This window comes from Onychomys torridus, chromosome 18 (genome assembly GCF_903995425.1).
Source record: "Onychomys torridus chromosome 18, mOncTor1.1, whole genome shotgun sequence".
NCBI lineage: Eukaryota > Metazoa > Chordata > Mammalia > Rodentia > Cricetidae > Onychomys > Onychomys torridus.
In genome coordinates, this window is record NC_050460.1 from 44702959 (window position 1) to 44722978 (window position 20020).

Consider the following 20020-nt stretch of genomic DNA (forward strand, 5'->3'; position numbering starts at 1 on the left):
GAAGGGGTAATAAAAGTGTTTACTAGTTGAAACAAGAACATTTATTATGTGCAAGGCCTTTTGTCTTATAATTAAGAGAAACCATTTTACAACATTTTTAGTATTTTCAGAAGGGAAAGCTGTATTAAGAAAGTATTTTACACAGAATGACTACAGGAAGTAGCTTTCTCAAATCCGTCTCAGTAACAGGCTCTTCCACAGACACACTCCCCAGAGTTGTTTCGAGTGTGAAACCTAACAAGCACTAGTCAGCAGAGGGCTTAACAGTTAGCATTTAAACAGGAAAACGAGAGAGTGCTCAAAAATGCAAAACACCTGTCACTTAGCAAGGCAATTACATAATTAGGTGTAAATTATTAATGAACGTTGTGTGGCTTAGGTCCTAGCATAGCCTCAGGTACCTGACTGCATTTGAGCTCAGAGTGCGTTCCTCTGGCTCTGGTGTGAAGGTGGCCATGGAGCTGGGCTCGCTCTCTAGGGTGGATGGAGGAGAAATTGCTCCAGGTTGTATGTTTCCTTTCCTTTGAACCAAGGCTTAAGTCAGGGCCATCTTGGTTCTGAATCTCTCCATTTTTGTTGGGAGAAGACTGACCATCTCTTTACTAAGTTCTAACTCAACTTCTATTTCCTGGGCAGCCTCGGGGTGAGTTTCACAGTAATCAACAATAAACTTGTAATGTTCCAAAGATGTTGCCAAGTTTTCTAGCTCTTTCTTGGGGTCTGCAGTGATGATTCTGCCATAAAGTCGAGCTACTCGGAACTTAGCCAACATGGCAGGGCGGAGAACGTCCTCCCCGATGTGCTCAGGAAATACTTTATTTGGGTCCCTCAGAGAGTCTAGGAAGAGCTGGTAGTACTTGAGTGCAGACTTATTCAGGCTGTTTATTTTTTTCACAATGTGTGAGTCAGGATCCCTGAGCTTGTCAGCAATGGCAACCTTCAAATCCATCATGTCATAGTAAGTGTGTGCGATTTCAAACTGAATCTGCCTGTTGACCAACAGGTAATACTGGGGATTCAAGTCCACAAGCAGGGGCTCTAGCATGGCTATCCTGCGCTTGTGCATCTTGCACCGCCTCTCCATGTCAGTCTCAAAGAATGCCAGCACCTTGAACAGTGCACTGTGGTCCTGGACAACTTCGATATGGTCAGTAACATACCCATCAATCTGGAAGAACTCTTTCGCCTCAAACACATAGTGTTGACCCAGGAGGAAAAGTTCCCTGGCTTCTTCAAAATCTAACGGTCTCAAGTATCTCACTTTCTCCTCCACTGCAGAGATGGCATCACACAACTCGCCGGTTCCAAACTGTACAGCCCTTTTCCTGAGGCTCTCCTCCTCGTCGAGCTCCTTCTTCCGTAATGCTCTGAGTTCTGACTGCTTGTCAAGATCAAGTTCTCCAATGTTGTCCTAAAAGAAAAGGAGAGATCACAGTTAGGCAGGATACTCATCTGCTATGAAATAAAAGCAAAGAGGAAACCTCAGCCAGCTATGTGGTGGAGCACACCAGTAATTGCAGCATTCAGGAGGCAGAGGCAGGAGGATTGCAGAATGGAGACCAGCCTGGGCTAAACAGCATATCCCAAGCTGGCTGGGGATACACAGCAAGGCCCACTCTCAACACACGAAGAGTTGGGGCTGGAAAAAGGCTTTTTTGCAGAAGACCTAGGTTCAGTTCTTAGCACTCACAACCACCTGTAAGTCCAATTCCAGAAGATCTGATACCCTCTTTGCTTTATATCTAGAATCCACTTATGAGAGAGTACATACCATGTGTGTCCTTCTGAGTCTGGGTTACCTCACACAAGATGATATTTTCTAGTTCCATCCATTTGCCTGCAAATTTCATGCTGTCATTGTTTTTCTCTGCTGTGTAGTACTCCATTGTGTATATGTACCACATTTTCTTAATCCATTCTTCAGTTGACGGGCATCTAGGTTGTTTCCAGGTTCTGGCTATTACGAATAGTGCTGCTATGAACATAGCTGAGCATGCTGATACCCTCTTTTAACCTCCATGGGCAGCAGGTGCACACATAGCCACAGATGTACAAAAACACTCATATATGTATGATAAAATAAATCAATCTTATTTGTTTTTTGAGAGAGGGTTTCTCTGTGTGGTCCTGGCTGTCCTAGAACTCTCTCTGTAGACCAGGCTGGCCTCAAACTCACAGAGATCTACCTGGCTCTGCCTCCTGAGTGCTGGGATTAAAGGCGTGTACCACTGCCACCTAGTTCAATACTTTTTTCTCTTCTCTTCTCCCCCAACTGCACCCACACACTTCTTCCAAGTCTCTTATGGCAAAATTTGGCTTCAGACTTGTTACTAAGCCAAGGATGGCCCTGAACTCCCTCCAGCTGCTAGGATTACAGGCCTGTACCACCACACTTCATTTACACAGTGCTGGGGAGTGAACCCCTGGCTTTGTGCAGGCTAAGTAGGTACACTAACAACTGAGCTACACCTTTAGCCCACAGAATGTTCTATCTTTACTTCCATTTTCCAAAATGGTGCCCTTTTCTCAAAATGTATGCTTCTGCATTTGTTATTTTTACAGCTTTCTAAGCTCTATATTATTACAATTATAATTACTATATTTCAGTTTACACAAAGAGAAAAACAAAGTACAATAATCAGAAAGTTTATCTGTCTACAGGTAATTTATTTTATATTCCTTCTTTGTGTCTAGGAACAAGGGTCCCATGTAGATTAGTATGAATGATGATGAAGATATAGTTAACATTTAGTGAGGACTTAGTAGATTTCAGGTGCTCTTTTTTAAAAATTAGACTTATTTAGGTGTGTGTATGTGTGTGTGCGTGCGTGCGTGTGTGTGCGTGTGTGTGTGCGTGTGCGTGCGTGTGTGTGTGCGTGTGTGTGTGTGCGTGTGCGTGTGTGTGTGTGTGTAGGTCAGAGGACAACTTGTAGGAGTTGGTTCTCTTTACTGTAATGTGGGTCCTGAGAATCAAACTCTGACTTGGTGGCAAGCACCTTCACCTGCTGAGTCAGCTCACCAGTCCTGGCTTAGACACTCAGATACTTTCTGAGGCCTTTAAATACGTTAACTCTCCACAACAACAGTACTAAGCAGGCATTGACATCTCTGTCTTGCTTATGAGGAAATTGAGGCAGAGACATTTAGAAAACTACCAGAACAGCCAGGCAATGGTGGCTGCTTTAATCCCAGCACTCTGGAGGCAGAGGCAGGTGGATCTCTGTGAGTTCAAGGCCAGCCTGGGCTACAGAGTGAATTCCAGGACAGCAAAGGCTACACAGAGATACCCTGTCTCAAAAAACAAAACAAACAAACAAACAAAAGATTTTGTCAGTCTGTAAGGTGATATTGCAAAGACACAAAAGTTAGTGAGAGTTATTTCCTGCCTTCAAGGACTGGCAGTCTAAAGTCAGTTAAGGGCATCCACGGTAGTGCACTCTGTGACCGCAGCAACAGGAAGGTTGAGGCTGGAGGACTGCTACAGGTCTGCGGCCAGGCTGGACTGTTTGACAACCTCCATACCAGACAGTACTAGGAAGAAATCTTGTCTCAAAACACAAACTGATGAGCAAAAGGAGATAAGAAATGTGAGGGCCACGTTTATTCATTTTGGTCATTTTTAAAGGTTATGCCACCACACCACATCCTGTCTTTCCTTTCTTCTGTTCTTTTTAAAGTTAACTTCTTTCTTATCTTATGTGCATGGGTGTTTTGCCTGCATGTATGTCTGTGCACCAGGTTGGTGCTGGCATCTGCAGAGGCCGGAAGATGGTGTCAGATCCCTTGGAATTGGAGTTACAGACAGTAGTGAGCTGCCATGTGGGTGCTGGGAATTGAACCTGGGTCCTCTGGAAGAACAGCCTGTGCTCTTAACCACTGAGTTATCTCTTGATCCCCCTATTTGGCTTTTTGGGACAGGGTCTCACTGTGTAGTCCTAGTTGTCCTGGAACTCACTTTGTAGACAGACTGGCCTCAAACTCACAGAGATCCTCCTGCTTCTGCCTCCTGAGTGCTGGCATGTGCTACCACCATTCCTGGCTTACAAAACAGAATTTAAATGACTTAGAGTATGAAGCTCCAGGAAGGAGATAGTATCTATGGAGGATAAAGAATTATTCATTCAACAATTAGTTTTTAAATAACCACTTGGGACAATTTCTTGGGACAATTATTTAATAATCTAAATATGATGCTGACCCCATCTCCCATAGTCCAGCTAAAAGAAGGTTTTCCAGAAAGAGGTGGTATTCTGAATGGTCCGTATCAGGTGTGATGCACACCCATTATCCCAGCATTCTGGAGGCTGAGGGCGGAGATGGAGAGGCTGAGGGCGGAGATGGAGAGGCTGAGGGAGGAGATGGAGAGGCTGAGGGCGGAGCTTAAACTATGGAGTGAGACTGTTAAACATAAAAAATACAAATAGGGCTGGAGAGTGCTAGTCATGAAAGCATGGGGACCCAGATTGGATCCCCAAGACCCATACAAAAAAGCTGAGCACTGTGGCAAGTACTTGTAATCCAAGTACTGGAGAGGCAGAGACTGGTGAGGTATATCCCAGGCACTTGCTGCCCTGCTAGCCAGCCTAACCCAGCTCCAGGTTCAGGGAGAGACTCTATCTCAAAAACCCAAGGTTATCCTCTGCTTTTCATAGGCAAGCTTACACGCGCACCCAACTCTGCACACTCGCACTCACACAAACTCACACCCTAGGGCCAAGCCCCCGAGGCTGGAGGCAACCCCATGGACACACCTGCATGGAGAGCTGGGCGTTCTGCAGCAGAGACAAGCAGTACTTGATCCAGCATCTTGCTATCTCCCCTCTCCTTTGACGGTGCAGCTCCGGCGCGTCTCCTTCAGCTTCAGGAGCTGAAACCACAGGTGGACTGTCAGCATGGCCAGTGCCGTCTGCCCTGGGCACTGGCCTCTGCTCCTCCACTCTGACTGCACAGTGCCACGTGCCTACAGAGCCTCCCCAGTTTCTTAGTTCTTGTCTGCAGGTGAAAACTAAGCTCACAATGTGTATTTACTTTTCAACAGTTTTTCTTCATATGGTGTGCCACTGAAATTCTGACCCCGCCGGGCGGTGGTGGTGCACGCCTTTAATCCCAGCACTCGGGAGGCGGAGCCAGGCCGATCTCTGTGAGTTGGAAGCCAGCCTGGGCTACAGAGTGAGATCCAGGACAGGCTCCAAAACTACACAGAGAAACCCTGTCTCGAAAAAAACAAACAAACAAACAAAATTCTGACCCTATTATTACTAACTCCTTTTTAATACAATATTACACATAATTAAACAGATACTTCCTATTTCAGCCATTCTTCTGGTGGATGGAATATACTGTTACCAATTCTTCCTATTATGAACAATTCCAGGATACAGATCCCTATACATACATACATCTAGAATCTGGACTGGTTTCTAGACATAGAATTTACTAAGTCAGTTTACACAATTGAAAATATTTTACATTAAAAACTGCCAAACTGTTTCTGACAAATGCCATATCCAACAATATTTGTATGCTGACAGAAAGCCTGTGGAAACAATGGACACTGGCACTCCTCACCGTTCTCCACAACCCTCCCTCTGCACTAGAATCAGTTTGCCTAGCACACATAAGGCCCTTGCTTCAATCCCTAGCATCACACACACACAAAGAAGCAACCACACAAAACCTCTATAATCAGGAAAGACAGTGAGGAGTCAGCCCTTACCTAAGTGGTATAATGACCCAAATCTCAATCGTGACAAAAGGCAACACCATACAAATCCCAAGCAATAGAAACTCCGTGTTGTAACCAGCCCGTGTTTGTCAAAACATTCTGTGAGGAAAGGGAAGGAGAGGCCGAGGAACTGCCCCAGAGACAGGAGGACCAGAGAGCCTCGGCCGCTGAGGGCCATATGCAGTCCTGAGCTGTGTGCTACAGTGCTGCAAAAACATCGCTGTACAGGACAGTAGAGGACAGCTGAGGGCAGAGAGATGCACTGCAGACAGAAGGACTGTCCAGACAGACAGGCAGACAGAGTGGTTTTGTTTGTTTGTGATGGGGTCTTACTCTCTTGTCTAGGCTGACTGAAATCTGTGGCACCTCTCCTGCCTCAGTCTCTGAAGTGCTGGAATTCCAGACATGAGCCATTCTGAAGATATTCTCATTCTTAGGAAAACATGCATTAAAGTATTACAGTCATAAGAAGCCCATAACACCTCCTCTCAAATGGGTCAGAAAGAAAAATAAAAACAAATTGACAAATATGGAAAGTGATGAATTTAGAAAAAGGTATATGGTAACTCTGTTCTTACAACTTTTCTAAAGCTTAAAACAGTTTCAAATTTGAGGGCTTCATGGTTAAGAGCTCCTGGTGCTTTTGCAGGACCCTGGTTTTGTCCCCAGAACCCACACTGTGGCTCACAACCATCTAACTTCAGTTCCATGGAATGAGACACCCTCTTCTGATCTCTGCAGGCACATGCACACATGTGGTACACATACACACCTGCAGAGAGAACATGCATACACATAAATCAATCTATAAAAGAAAACTAGGTTTCAGAATTTCACACAGGTTTTTCTTATTGTTGTTGTTGTTGTTGTTTGTTTTGTTTTGTTTTTCGAGACAAGGTTTCTCTGTGTAGCTTTGGATCCTGTCCTGGAACTCACTCTGCAGCCCAGGCTGGCCTAGAACTCATAGATCCACCTGCCTCTGCCTCCCAAGTGCTGGGATTAAAGGCGTGCACCACCACCGCCTAGCTTCACATAGGTTTTAATTATATAGTAAGCAGGGTATGGTACACACTGGTAATTGCAGGAGGATCTTGAGTTCAAGGCCAACATGGGCAAGACTGTCCCAGTGAGAAACTATATAATGAAATGCACACACACACTTACTGTCTTCTATAGCTGGGAGTCTTCCAGTTTGAGCAAAAATTACATTAGCAGCAGACAGACAATGTCGGGCTTCCATAAAGCAGAGCTGTTGGGAAAATAAAGAAGAAACAAAAAGTAAGCATGACTATGACAAAGCCTTGTTTACAACTAATGGTATCTATTAACACGGGGAAAGCTATACTATCAGGAAAATACCCACTAAAGGGGCCTGCAGCGCTGTTGCGATGGCAACAGTATTAGGTAAAGAGCTACCGCGGAGAATAAACTGCCAATACCCCACGCTCCAGCTAACTACCCAAGCCGGTGGGAAGATGACTGACAGTCCACTCTCCTCCAGGAACTCGGGGCATCCCATACTCCAATCTCCTCACGAAACCCTCAGGTTCAGTCCAATAGCTTAAGTGCCATGCACAGTTCATCCTTAGACCATGTGCATTGTGCCAGAGTACTGAGGACTCATCCCTGTCTTCTAAAACCTTTAGAGGGAGGTGACAGGACAGTAAGGCTCCCATCAAGTTGTCAAGTCAACAGACTTCTAAACGAACTTTATGGAACTACTTCTCAATACTCATAAAGAGCTCAGGATTCAAATCTGGGTCCAGAAAACTTCTCAAACACTTCAAGAACATCTCTGTGTTAAACACAAATACTTGTCATCTGTCATGCAAAATGCAGGATCACCCAGCAGAAGGAAGTCAAAGTCCATCCTCTAAACAGAAGCCGGCCCCATTAAAGAGAATGTCGGCTTCGTATCAGTAAGTCTGAAAGACTGATTTGGTTGGTAGAACTTCAACAGTTATACCTCTTGCCTTCACTCTGAATTCAGAGTTATCGTAACGAATAGCTGGGTACCACGGGTATCAATAGCAGCAGCATCCATCCCTCCAAATGTTGGTATGCAGTCCCCAACCATACGACAGTTACAGCTCACATGAAGAAACATTACTGGGCCATCTACAGTGTCTTGACCATCATTAGCACTCTGGCTCTGTCCAGAGTCTTCCTATGAGCAGCCACTGCTAAAGAAACAGACTGCCTTGGACCTGTGGGCGGCTGGTTAATGTGGGACTCGAAGAGCAGCAAAACCAAAGCAGGTGGGGATGGTAACAATACAAATAGCATCACTTTCAAACACAGTTCAAATCTCTCTTTGTGACAGAACTTAGTTGGGTGTGATGTGGAAAAAATAAGCTGTGGGTACAGGAGAAACTCACAAAAATGACCACATGCTCCACAGAAGTGATGCTTAACAACTTCAAAGTCACACGCTCACTATTCAGACATTTCTGTACTATGAATATCCACGGAATTTTAGGTGTTAATTAAAACCAGACAGAACAAGGAAAATGAAAGTTGCTAAACAAAACAAACAAGGGGCCCCAACAGCTAGAGGGAAGGAGCCATGGGGGGCTCTTGATGATGACCATGATGAAATGGAGGCCCAGGGGTTCAGTTTGACTGAACGCAAACAGCCTTACTTCCATGCTTGATCACAGAGCAAACTCCTAGAACATGCCACCGTCACTCACCACTGCCCTTTCTCTCCTGATAGTTTTCTGAGTGACACTCTGTGGGATCATACACTAAACATCTACAGAAAAGCGAACAGGCTTAGTAAGGAAAGGATGAGGGAAGGCGGCAGGCCACCAGAGGAGAAAGAGGGATACAGACAGGCTGAGAATTACCAGTGTCAGCTCTATGGGGATCAGAACTACAAACAGAAATAGTTTCTGCTGCCAGACATGGTGGCACATGCCTTTAGTCACAGTACTTGGGAGGCAGAGGCAAGCAGATATCTTTGAGTTCCAGGCCACTCTGATCTATATAGTAAGTTTCAGGCCAGGGATACAGAGTAACACCCTGCCTCCAAAAAACAATGTGTGTGTACATTAGGAACTAAAGTACTGGGGAAAAATGGGTATACTCAAAATACAACCCAATGCTAAGTGATTTGGACAAGCAGCTATGAAGTCCAAATTTGTGTCTATGGGACAGTTCAGAAGTATGTCATAAAACCTGGAACTCTAGGACTTAGCACATATTTTCAACATCAAACATGATTATTAGAGAGCAGCTAATTCTGAAAAGCAACTGAAACACATCACATGCTTTTATCAAAGCCCACATTTAACCGTCAACTTCCTTAGACAAATTCTCATAGTTGTAAGATTAGTATTGCATGAAGATAAAGTTTTATCTCTAACAAGATAAAAATCTGCAATTTAAGGTAACACAGAGCAAAAGTGAAATGAAAGTACGCTAACAGCTGAACAGAACTGATGGCAGGTAGCTTGTCGTCCGAGGGACAGCAGCATGTACTGCATGACAACATCAGCACTTCAACGATTCAATAGTGGGGGAGGGGAAAGAACACGATCAAGACAGACTGCAGGAAATTCTCAAACAATAAAAACATTATTTTTTATTTATTTATTTTTTTAAAGGATTTATTTATTTATTATGTATGCATGTTATATGTATACAGTGTTCTGTCTTTAAGTATGCCTTCAGGCCAGAAGAGGGCACCAGATCTCATTACAGATGGTTGTGAGCCACCATGTGGGTGCTGGGAATTGAACTCAGGATCTCTGGAAGAGCAGTCAAGCGCTCTTAACCACTGAGCCTTGTCTCCAGCCCCAATATTTTTTAAAGACTCCAAGGTCTACATGTGACAGAGCACTCCAGTACTGTTCTGCCAAAGCAGCGGGCTGCGTTCTACACCCAGCTCTACACCATCAAATACAGCTGCCTGCTCTGACAGCACTACTGGCCTTGTCTTCATGCACTAGCAGGGCGGCTCCACAACTACTCTGGGACACTGACCTTATTGATGTAGAACTGCGACAGTGTAGCAGCGTTAATGGCCCACTCCATGGGATGGTAGGCATTGTGCTCCAGCTGGCGCTTTAGTGTGCTGTGGCAGTAATGAGCAGCTTTCTCAAACATTTCCATGTGCTGGTAGACTTGAGCCAGGTAATACAGGTTGTGAGTATAAACCTTCTCAAATCTGTGAAGGGAAAAAAGGGACTTACATAATGATTTACAATTTACAGGGGAATTTCATATATATTTGAGTCAAGCTTGGCCCTTGGATCTAGCTGACAAACAAGAAAGAACAAAGTCATGTAACTTGTAAGTGACAAATGAAGTTTTATGCCCACTGTACCCTGGAGGAGCACCATGAGCAGTAAACACCATGTGTGCATTCTTGAGTAAGCACCCAGGGAGACTCTGGGTACCCTGTGGTCTCTATGAAGACTAACCTTTTGGATCTCTCTTGTTCAGTAAGTTTCTCTTCTTCAGGAAGAAAATGCTCAGTTGGGTCAAGCGGCGGGCTCCCAATCTGTGGTTAAAGAACAAAGCTCTTTCAACTTTCAACACAAACCCTAAGCGCTCTCTTGTGGAGGGACTGGAGAAATGACCTTTGCCTGAGACAGCCTCACCATGTGACTCTGCAACTCAAGAGTTACAGAGGGACTACAGGCTGGCAGGTGCATTGCTTTTTTTTTTTTTTTTTTTTTTTTAAATATAGGGTCTTCCAGCTGGAGAGATGGCTCAGTGGTTAAGAGCACTGGCTGCTCTTCCAGAGGACCAAGGTTCAATTCCCAGCAACCACATGGCAGCTCACAACTGTCTGTAACTCCAGTTCCAGGGAATCTGGCTCCATCACAGACATACATGCAGGCAAAACACCAATGCACATTTAAAAAAAAAAAAAGGCAGCTCAAGCTAGCCTAGAACTCAGTATGTAGCCCAGGGTGACCTCAGAGTCTTAGCGATACCACTGTCTCCATATTCTGAAGACCAGAACTACAAGTGTAAGCCATCATATCTCGTTTTAGTTGAATAATTAAGTATTTTGATTATTGTTTTGTCTACTAAAAAGGCTCTTTAAAAACTTACATAAGCCGGGCAGTGGTGGTTGCACGCCTTTAATCCCAGCACTCAAGAGGCAGAGGCAGGCAGATCTCTGTGAGTTCGAGGCCAGCCTGATCTACAGAGCGAGTTCCAAGACAGGCTCCAAAGCTACACAGAGAAATTGTCTTGAAAAAAACAACCTCACCCCCCTACAAAACACACACACACACACACACACACAAGTAAATATATTAAAACAGAAAATCTACATAGGCATAAAAATAGTGATTTTTTTTGTTGTTGTTGAAAAGACAAATTCGCCCGGCGGTGGTGGCACACACCTTTAATCCCAGCACTTGGGAGGCAGAGGCAGGTGGGTCTCTGTGAGTTCGAGGCCAGCCTGGTCTACCAAGTGAGATCCAGGAAAGGCACAAAGCTACACAGAGAAACCCTGTCTTAAAAAAAAAAAAGAAAAAAAAAATAGTGATTTATATCTTCTTGGGTAACAGTTCAAACTGTCACTACTAATGAAAATCAACTCAGGGAAACAAGCAAAGATTTTGTTTTGTTTTGTTTTCTTTTTTAAGACAGGGTTTCTCTGCGTAGCCCCCAGCTGTCCTGGAACTCACTCTGTAGACCAGGCTGGCCTCGAACTCAGAGCTCCGTTAAGTGTTAACATTACTTTTCAACAACTAAATAGGAAGCAGTGATCACAGTGCTCCGTCTCAGGCAAGCCAATCTCTCACACTGCTCCCTTGTCTACAGCAAGCAGGAGTCCTAGCACTTGACCTCCTGAGGCTGTCAGGATGGCTGCGCTACTCTCCACAGATCATTACAACAGGAAGGCTTCTGTCTGAGCATAAATTTGACCCTTTACGAGGACAGTCCCAGCTACAAGTCCATCCTTGCATCTTGCTATATCGTTTTTTGTGGTGCTTGGGAATGAACCTAGAGTCTAGCACACGCTAGGCACATCGTCTGTCCCTTGAGCTTTGCCTCAGAACCCCATCCTTCTTTTAACTGAACTCATCAGGTTCCCAAGGACAGCAATCCCTTCTACAGAGAACGTGATCTTACCTTCTGTCCTCATGAGCTCCGTTTATCAACCTGACACAGCACAGTCATTTGACAGAGGAACTGGCTGGGTCGGATTGTCTGCAGGTGATTATGTGGATTAACTGATAATAGGAGCGTCCGATCCACTATGGCCAAATGGTCCTGACTACATAAGAAAGCTAGCTGAGCAAGTGAGCAAACAGCATTTTTCGGTGGCTTCAAGTTTCTGCTTGAGTTCCTGCCCTGACTTCCCTCAGTGATGGACCTGAAAGTGTAAGACCAATAAACCCTTTTCTTCCTCAGTTTCTTTTAGTCAGAGTGTTTTATCTAGTAACATTACAACTCCAGAGACTAAAACCGTAAGTTGGGAAAGAAAGCCAAGGCACACAGCAGACAGGTCCTCTTCAGAGATTCTGCAATAATCCTCAAGGTGATTCAGGAGGCTTTTCCCCTTCTAGCTAATGGGAATTACGTGATGCCTCATTTATGTATATAATTCAGTTAGTCTGCCTTTTTTTTTTTTTCCTTTGGTTTTTCAAGACAGGGTTTCCCTGTGTGGCTTTGAGCCTTTCCTGGAACTCACTTGGTAGCCCGGGCTGGCTTCGAACTCAGAGATCTGCCTGGCTCTGCCTCCTGAGTGCTAGGATTAAAGGTGTGTGCGGCCACCACTGCCCAGCAAGTATGTGGAACTTCATTCTTTTTTTTTTTTTTTTTTCTTTTTTTGAGCTGAGGATCGAACCCAGGGCCTTGCACTTGCTAGGCAAGCACTCTACCACTGAGCTAAACTCCCAACCCCTAGTCTGCTTTTTTTTAAAAATGTATTTATTTTATGTATATGAGTGTTTAATATCTGTGCCCCACCTTTGCGGCTGGTGCCGAGTGAGGCTTAAAGAGGGTGTCAGATCCCACAGAACTTGAGAGCAGTTGTGAGTGGTGGGTCCTCTGGAAGAGTTGGTCATACTATTGCTGAGCCACCTCTCAGGCTCCCTGTTTTTTCTGTTTGGTTTTGGTTTGTTTTTGAGACATGAACAGGTTCTTGAATAACCCAAGTTGGCCTTCAACTTTCTACACAGCTGCAGATGGCGCTGCCCTGGTCCTCCGGCCTCTGTATGCACTACCGCTATATACATAATTCACTGCTGGGGCTGCCACACCTCACATGTTACACTGCCAGTCAAATCCGTCCTAACTGAATGGAGGCCCAACTAAGTCAAAGGGGTGCAGTATGCATGATGCTGCCACATACACACCGTTCTGAGGAAGGACCACAGATGCTCAGCTTCCTTACCTTACAGGTTCTTCTCTCCCAGGACTTCAGCAGGGAGGTAACAGGCTAAGACAGAGACCGAGGCAGTATCTCTCCGAACTCCAGGCCAGCCTGGTCTACACAGTGTGTTCCAGGACAACAAGAGCTACAAAGTGAGACTCTGTCTCAAATAAAGTTGGAGATATTTCCAAGGGGGGAAAAATGGTTTTTTTGGGGTGTGGGTATGGTAAAGGCCAGTGAAACATATCCTAAACACACATCTTAAAAGTCTGGGCTGATGTGATTCTGTCTGTTACAGTCTTTATCTGAGTCTGTTACAGGTAGTGATTTTTTTTCATGGTCCATCAGCATTGTGCACAGGGCCCGGTGCACAGTCTAAACTCTATCTAGAAAACCAGAGCGGCAAAGCAAACGGGAATGTGCAGTGTAAGGATTCCACAGCTCATTCTTTTTACTCACTACCATCATTTTCATATAGCTCTACAGGGTTCTAGTAAGGGAGGTGACACGGCCTGGATCAACACTTGGGAGACAGAGGCAGGGAGATCAGGGGTTTGAGGTCACAGTCACACAGTGAGTTCAAGACCAGTCTGGTTATATCAGATATGGTCTAAACCCCAAACAAAGAAGGGTATGGCATAGGCTGCATCCCATCTCCACTATTTATTCAGGTAAGTCATTTAATTTCTGGTGCTCCATTTCCTTCTCTATAGAATTAGGACAGCAATTCTCTATCAAATGTAAGACCAGCAGTTTCAATCTACCTTATCAAGTTACGGTTCAATGAGTTATTATTTATAAGTCGCTGATAGTCGTTAGGTACTCTACTGTTTATGAAATGGAACACCGCTCGCTCTGATGTCTAAGACTTTGTCTCTTAGCCAGAAGTGCCTCACTCACACCTGGAAGATCACCACTCATGAGGTGGAGACAGGAGGATGGTAAGTTTGAGATCAAATCTGGCTACACAGTGAGATCTGTCTCAAATTAAAACAATTACCAATTTACTCATGGATTTTAAAGCCAGTAACTGCAACAGTGATAATCCATGGAAAAACACTGTGCTTGCTAACATCCTTCACGGAGAAAAAGAGGGGAGGCAGATGGCAGCAGGGGTGGTTTGTTGTCTCGGAGGACTGTGATGACTCAAGTGAGAATGTCCAAGTTCTGCAGAGCCCCTGAAACTGGACAGCACTTCCTGAGCATCACCCGTGGGGAGCTAGGGAGCTGCAGTGGGTCCAGAGACACTCAACTGTATATGCTGCATTCAGACGTGGGGGAAGTCATCAGGAGAAAGATACATGGCCCTGCAGCATGGCTCTCAACACAGCATCACAGCAGCATACATGTCACCTTGTTAAAAAGCACACTCTCAGGCCGCAGCCCAGAAATGCTGCACAAGGGCCTGGGGGATAGGTTTGGGTTTAAACAGAGTCTTGCGGTGTGGCACAGCTGGTCTTGAACACAAGCTCCTCCCTCAACTTCCAAGTTGCTGGGAACACAAGAACCTACATGGCCTACTGAGACCTAACAAGTCCTTTGGGTGACTCTGATGTGCACACCACAGTGGCAAACCATAGCCACGAAGATTTCAGATGTACTGCTCGGTTGTAGCTGGTTTCCCTCAAAGCACTGCTGTCTTTACTGACAACAAAATAACATCTGTAGTCTAAATACAAAAATGGGCTGGAGATGGCTCAGTGGTTAAGAGCACTGGCTGCTCCTGCAGATCTAGATGGGTTCAGGTCCCAGCGCCCACCTAGTGGCTCCAAAACTATCTGGAACTCCAGTTCCAAGGAATCTGATGCCCTCTTCTGACCTCCAAAGGCACCAAGCATGCACAGCGCACAGATATACATGCAGATATACACAAAATGAAATAAATCTACAATAAACTAATACAAAAATATTCAAATGGTATGTCTGGATAACACTGAAGTATTTCCTTTATGATTATATTAAGACTATCTTTGCCATTATGCTCTATCTTGGGATTACTTTTAAGAACCCCAGTCTTCAATATGCAGTAATTTCAGACAGCTCTAAGGAGAAATTCCTGGGGATACTGAAAAATCCCATCAATATCATGAATGGGAAATTCTTGTGTGTATGTGCATGCATGTGCCTGTGGGGGACAAAGGTCAACGTTGCGCAGGTGTTCCTCAGAAGCCAACACCTTGCTTTTTTTGTGCCAGGGTCTCTCATTGGCTTGGGAATTGCTGAGTTGGCTAGGCTGGCTGGCCCCCGAGGGTCACCTGTCCCTGAGTCCCCAGCACTGGCATTACAAGCATGTACCACAGCACCCAGCCCTTTATTTGAGTTCTGAGGGTCAAAGTCAGGCCTTCTTGCTTGCACGCCAAGCACTCTGCAAGGGAGCCACCTCCATAGCGCATGAATAAGGAATTCTTGTATCAACTCTTGCTCAGTCTCAGTCCCAATTTTAATTTTTGTCTGCAGGTAACATACCTCTTTCATGTACTGATTGTACAAAGCTTCTGATGACTCCAGGTAGGTCCGTGCAGTTTCAATCTCTTCTCTTTCAGACCACAGGATGCCCAGGTTATTCTAGAGAACAAGGAAAGGGAAAATGGTAACTGAACACATCCAGTTAAAGGCACTCATTGTTTCAAAGTTGGTGCTTCCCCCTCCCCAGCTTTGGACCGAACCCAGGGCCTTGCGCTTGCTAGGCAGGCGCTCTACCACTGAGTCAAATCCCCAACCCCTAGTTCTATTATTTCTAAGGTTGTTATTATTAAATTTCTAAAAATATTGTAACCAGTCATGACTTGTGTACTGGATTATTATTGATATAACTTATGAAGTGTATGTTTATATTTTGTTTTTAGACAGGTTCTTACTACATAGCCCTGTCTGTTCTGAATCTTGCTATATAGACCAGAGTGGCCTAGAACGCACAGAGATCCACCTGCCTCAGTTTCCTGGGTACTGTGATTAAAGGTGTGTGATACTACCCCTGGCTCTATGTAGCTTAAGTACAACATATCTACCTTGTATTTTCTTGTTGTTGAACTGGGCTCTAAGGTATACAAGGATTAGACTTGCAAACAATGCTACTTATTTATTTTTAACTTTTAGTTATTTTATGTGTTCTTTTAGTTCTTTTGCCTGCATGACTGTCTATGCATTACATGTGTGCAGTACCTGTGGAGGACAAAAGAGGGTGTGGGATCCCCTGGGAATGGAGTTACAGATGATTGTGAGCCTCCATGGGGTGCCAGGAATCCAACCCCATCCTCTGGAGGAGCAGCCAGTGCTCTTAACCACTGAGCCATCTCTCCAGTCTCACCATGAGACATTCTTATCTTAGGTACACCAAGATGTCAAACATGTACCTTAAAATCAATAAAATACAGTAGACAGTGCAGATATACTGTTTACATTACGTAAAGGCTCCTAATACTGTGGCTGAAACAGTGAAATAGTTTTAATGTTTAAGGTTTAAAACCCTTTCAAAAAGCTGTGTGTTGATTTCCATTTATCATGTGTGTATGTGTAGGTGTGCTTGTACTGAGATGTGCGTGAGAGGCTACACAGGGGAGTCAGTTCTCTCCTTTCTACACGTGGGTTCCAGGAACTGAAGTCAAGTTGTCAGGGTAGCAAAAAGCCCCTTTACCCCAAGACATCTCTCCAAGCCCTCAAAAGGTTTGAAACCTTTGAAAACCTTGACAGGATAGATTAATTTTCTTGTTGCTGTGCCAAAATACCCAGACAAAAGCAACTTCTAAAATAAAGGGTTTATTTTGGACCACACTTTGGAGAGATGTAGTTTCATCGGGTTGCAGAAGGCAAGGAACCAGGAGCATAACATGGCTGGTTTCCCCGAATCCACACTCAGTACTGAGCAAAATGCTGGCACTTCCCAAAGGATGCTGCCACCCACATCAGAGTGAATCTCTTTGCAAACACCCTCCCAGACATGGTCAAAGGGGCATCTCTTGGGTGATTCCTAGTCCAGTCAAGCTGCCAATGCAGTCCCCATCACATGGGCTCAAAGCTCAACTTCCTAATTGCTGACATGCTTTTTGTTGTTGTTGTTACTGCTGTTTTGTTTTTCCTCTTGGTTTTTAGAGACAGGGTTTCTCTGGTTAGCCCTGGCTGTCCTGGAACTCACTCTGTAGACCAGACTGGCCTCGAACTCAAAGATCCTCCTGCCTCTGCCTACTGGGTACTGGGATTAAAGGCGTGTGTTGATAGCAGCTGGCTGAGGTGTTGCTGTTTGAACTGAACATCTTATGAACTTCTTTAGCTCACTAATGTATGAACATATAAAATATCCCTGTTGGTGCCACCTACCGGAGCTGCCGGAGCTGAAAGTACTGGCAGTGCTTATTATTATAATTTTATTGAGCCATGATAAAAGAACATAACATACAATTTCTAAGTGTTGAGACTTTCCCTTAAGGCCTACCTACTCAACAAACAATTTTAGTCAATATTCCCTGGTTCACATATATGAACTATAGAATGAAAATGTCTGTAAGTCTAAGAACTAACCTGGCAAAAGGGAGTCATACATTATTTGTATTTTTTCCCCATAGAGTGGAGACAAAACCTGGAGTGCTAGGTAAATGCTCTACCACTGAGCTATACCCAGGAGCCTGGAAAACTTCACCCACTGCTTGAATTTTGAAATGTTATTTTCCTTCAAGCAGAATGTCAGACTTCTTAATAAACCATGCACCCTATAAATGAGACACAGTATCATAAAACATTGAAAGTTGGAAGAAGAGATCAGTTTGGACCAGTGGATGTTACTAAAATCAGAGTGAGTCATGGTGGTCCATTCCTGTAATCTCAGCAAGTAGGCTGAGGCAGGAGGATCATGGGTTAAGACCAGCCTGGGCTACAAAACAAATCCCTGACTGAAAAAAAAAAAAAGGGAAGAAGGATTCTAGCACTCAAGAAGACAACGTTCAGCGTTGGACACATGAAACCTTGTGGAAACACACACACACACACAAAGCTATTAAAAGGTCTTGAGACTCATTATGGGGAATAGGTGGGAATTCTTTGCTGAGCAAACAAAATAATTTAAGAATGGATTTGAAGATTTTGGACATTTTGTTTTGAACCAAGATGGGATTATTCTTGCTATCCCTTGTCATTTTCAATCCATTTGAATCACGTTGGATTTTTCTTAATAGAACGAAACTGGGCAGGCCAAGGGGTTGGGAAGCACAGAAGCAAATGTTGTGCCCAGGACTACGGGAGGTAGCAAGTGAGGCTGGAGCGGGCCCTGAGAGCTCAGAGGGAGTTCGCAGCCAGATGGTGGGTAGACGTTAAGATAAATTAAAAGGGACTAAGCTTCATTCTGCAGCCCAGGCTAGCCAGGAACTCGCAGCAATCCTCCTGCCGCAGCCTCCCGAGGTCCGGGATTACAGGCCTGGCGTCCTGCGATGCTGGGGAACTGAGCCAACTGAGGCACAGCCCCGGCCAGGAGGGGCTTTTGGACGCCGAGCTCCGCCTCAGCCTCTCACCTGCGCCTGGATGTAGAGAGAGACGCAGCCGAGCGACAGGCGGAAAGGGCGCAGCAGCGACAGGCACCTGACCAGATGCTCCTCTCCAGCAGACAGTTCCTCCGTGTCGATGTGGTTCACGCCAAGGTGGAACTCGATCACCGCGAGCCGCAGCGCCCGCTGCTCCCCCGGGCCCTCGGCGTCCCGCGGCTGAGCCGCGCCCAGGGCCTGGTCCCCCGGCCCGTCATCGGCAGCCCGCTCGTCGTCGTCCTCGGGCGCCGGGCCCAGCAGCGCGCGCACCTCCTCCAACAGGGCGCGCGCGCCGTACTTAGACTTGTACGGCTCCTTCTCCGGGTTCTTGTGCAGCTCCATCCGCGACAGGGCCAGCGCCGCCTGGAACTTTTCCCGGATCTCTGGCCCCGGGGTGCCCGCCATCGCGGCCACAGTACACGGCCCGCCTCGCCGCCCGAGGACCAGACAGCGGAGGCCTGCGCGTTGCGACGACACTTCACTTACGACACGTCGTGACTGTGGAGCGCCGACCAATAGGAACGGTCGAGGGCCGCGCGAGACGCTCGGCAGCAGCCAACGGGAGGGCGGGCTGGTCGCCACGACAGCGGTCGTCAGGGAAACGAAGCTGTCGCGGAGGCGGTCAGAGCCTTCAGCTGCCCCCGGTGTGGTGCGTGTGGTTTCTTGCGCTCCATCCCAAGGGATGGATGTGGTTTATATAAAAATGTTCAGAATTAGGAAGGTGGGATGCAGCATAGGGGTAGGGCACTTGCCCACTGGGCATGAAACCAGGGGTGCAATCCCGAGCTTAAGTGAAATTCAGAATACTGTTAACAGCTAACTTCGCTAGTTCATTGCTCAGTTGGTAGGTCGGGATCGTTCAATATTAGTGAATTAGGCTATCACTGCGTTAAAAAATCATATTGGGAGGGAACGTGTACCACGATGTGCAGAAGTCAACTTTCAGGATTCAGTCCTCTCCTTCCACCGTGTGGATCTTAGGGGTCAAACATAGCTTCTCAGGCTCAGCCTTTACCCACTGAGCCACCTCACATCCCCCAAGCCCCCTAAAAAATTTATAAAGGCTTTGAGCCAGGCATGGTGGCAATTATCTGGAGTTCTACACAGAGGACAGACCTTGCTTCAAGTTAGCAAATAATAAATTCCTGCTGTGTTTCAACTATTTACTTTTGAGAGGACTTACTACTTTGTAGCCCAGGCTAACCTCAAAACTCAACATCTTCCTGTTCATCTGCAGCACACCTAAAGTGCCAGGATTCATGGGTATGTCACTAGCCAGCTCAGTTGGGGTTCATTTATTAGTATTTATATATATATATATAATATGTGTATATATATTTTAAATGGGTTCTCGTCCACCACATGGGTTCCGTGGTTCAGACTCAGGTCATCAATCAGGCTTGGTGATAGGATTCTTCAGCCACTGACTATCTCACCAGCCAG

At 45.5% G+C, this 20020-nt stretch overlaps 1 protein-coding gene across 1 annotated transcript; it reads right to left on the bottom strand.

The window, feature by feature from the left end:
- Window positions 1-19063, bottom strand: LOC118569840 (kinesin family binding protein). The gene is made up of 7 exons (XM_036168094.1): window positions 18569-19063; window positions 15537-15635; window positions 10153-10232; window positions 9713-9896; window positions 6890-6974; window positions 4752-4867; window positions 1-1411 (listed from the first exon to the last, which is right to left on the bottom strand). Exons 1-7 carry the CDS (start codon window positions 18980-18982, stop codon window positions 536-538), a joined length of 1854 nt encoding a protein of 617 aa, XP_036023987.1. The 5' UTR covers window positions 18983-19063; the 3' UTR covers window positions 1-535.
- Window positions 19064-20020: the final 957 nt, after the last annotated feature.

Bases quoted from the DNA above. Each gene is read 5' to 3' on its own strand.
- LOC118569840 (XM_036168094.1), bottom strand. From the start codon at position 18,982: ATGGCGGGCACCCCGGGGCCAGAGATCCGGGAAAAGTTCCAGGCGGCG. The intron at 9,897-10,152 runs GTTAGTCTTCAT...TTCCCTTCACAG, and splicing joins GAACAAGAGAGATCCAAAAG to ATTTGAGAAGGTTTATACTC. The intron at 4,868-6,889 runs GTAAGTGTGTGT...CTGTGGTTTCAG, and splicing joins ACTCCCAGCTATAGAAGACA to CTCCTGAAGCTGAAGGAGAC.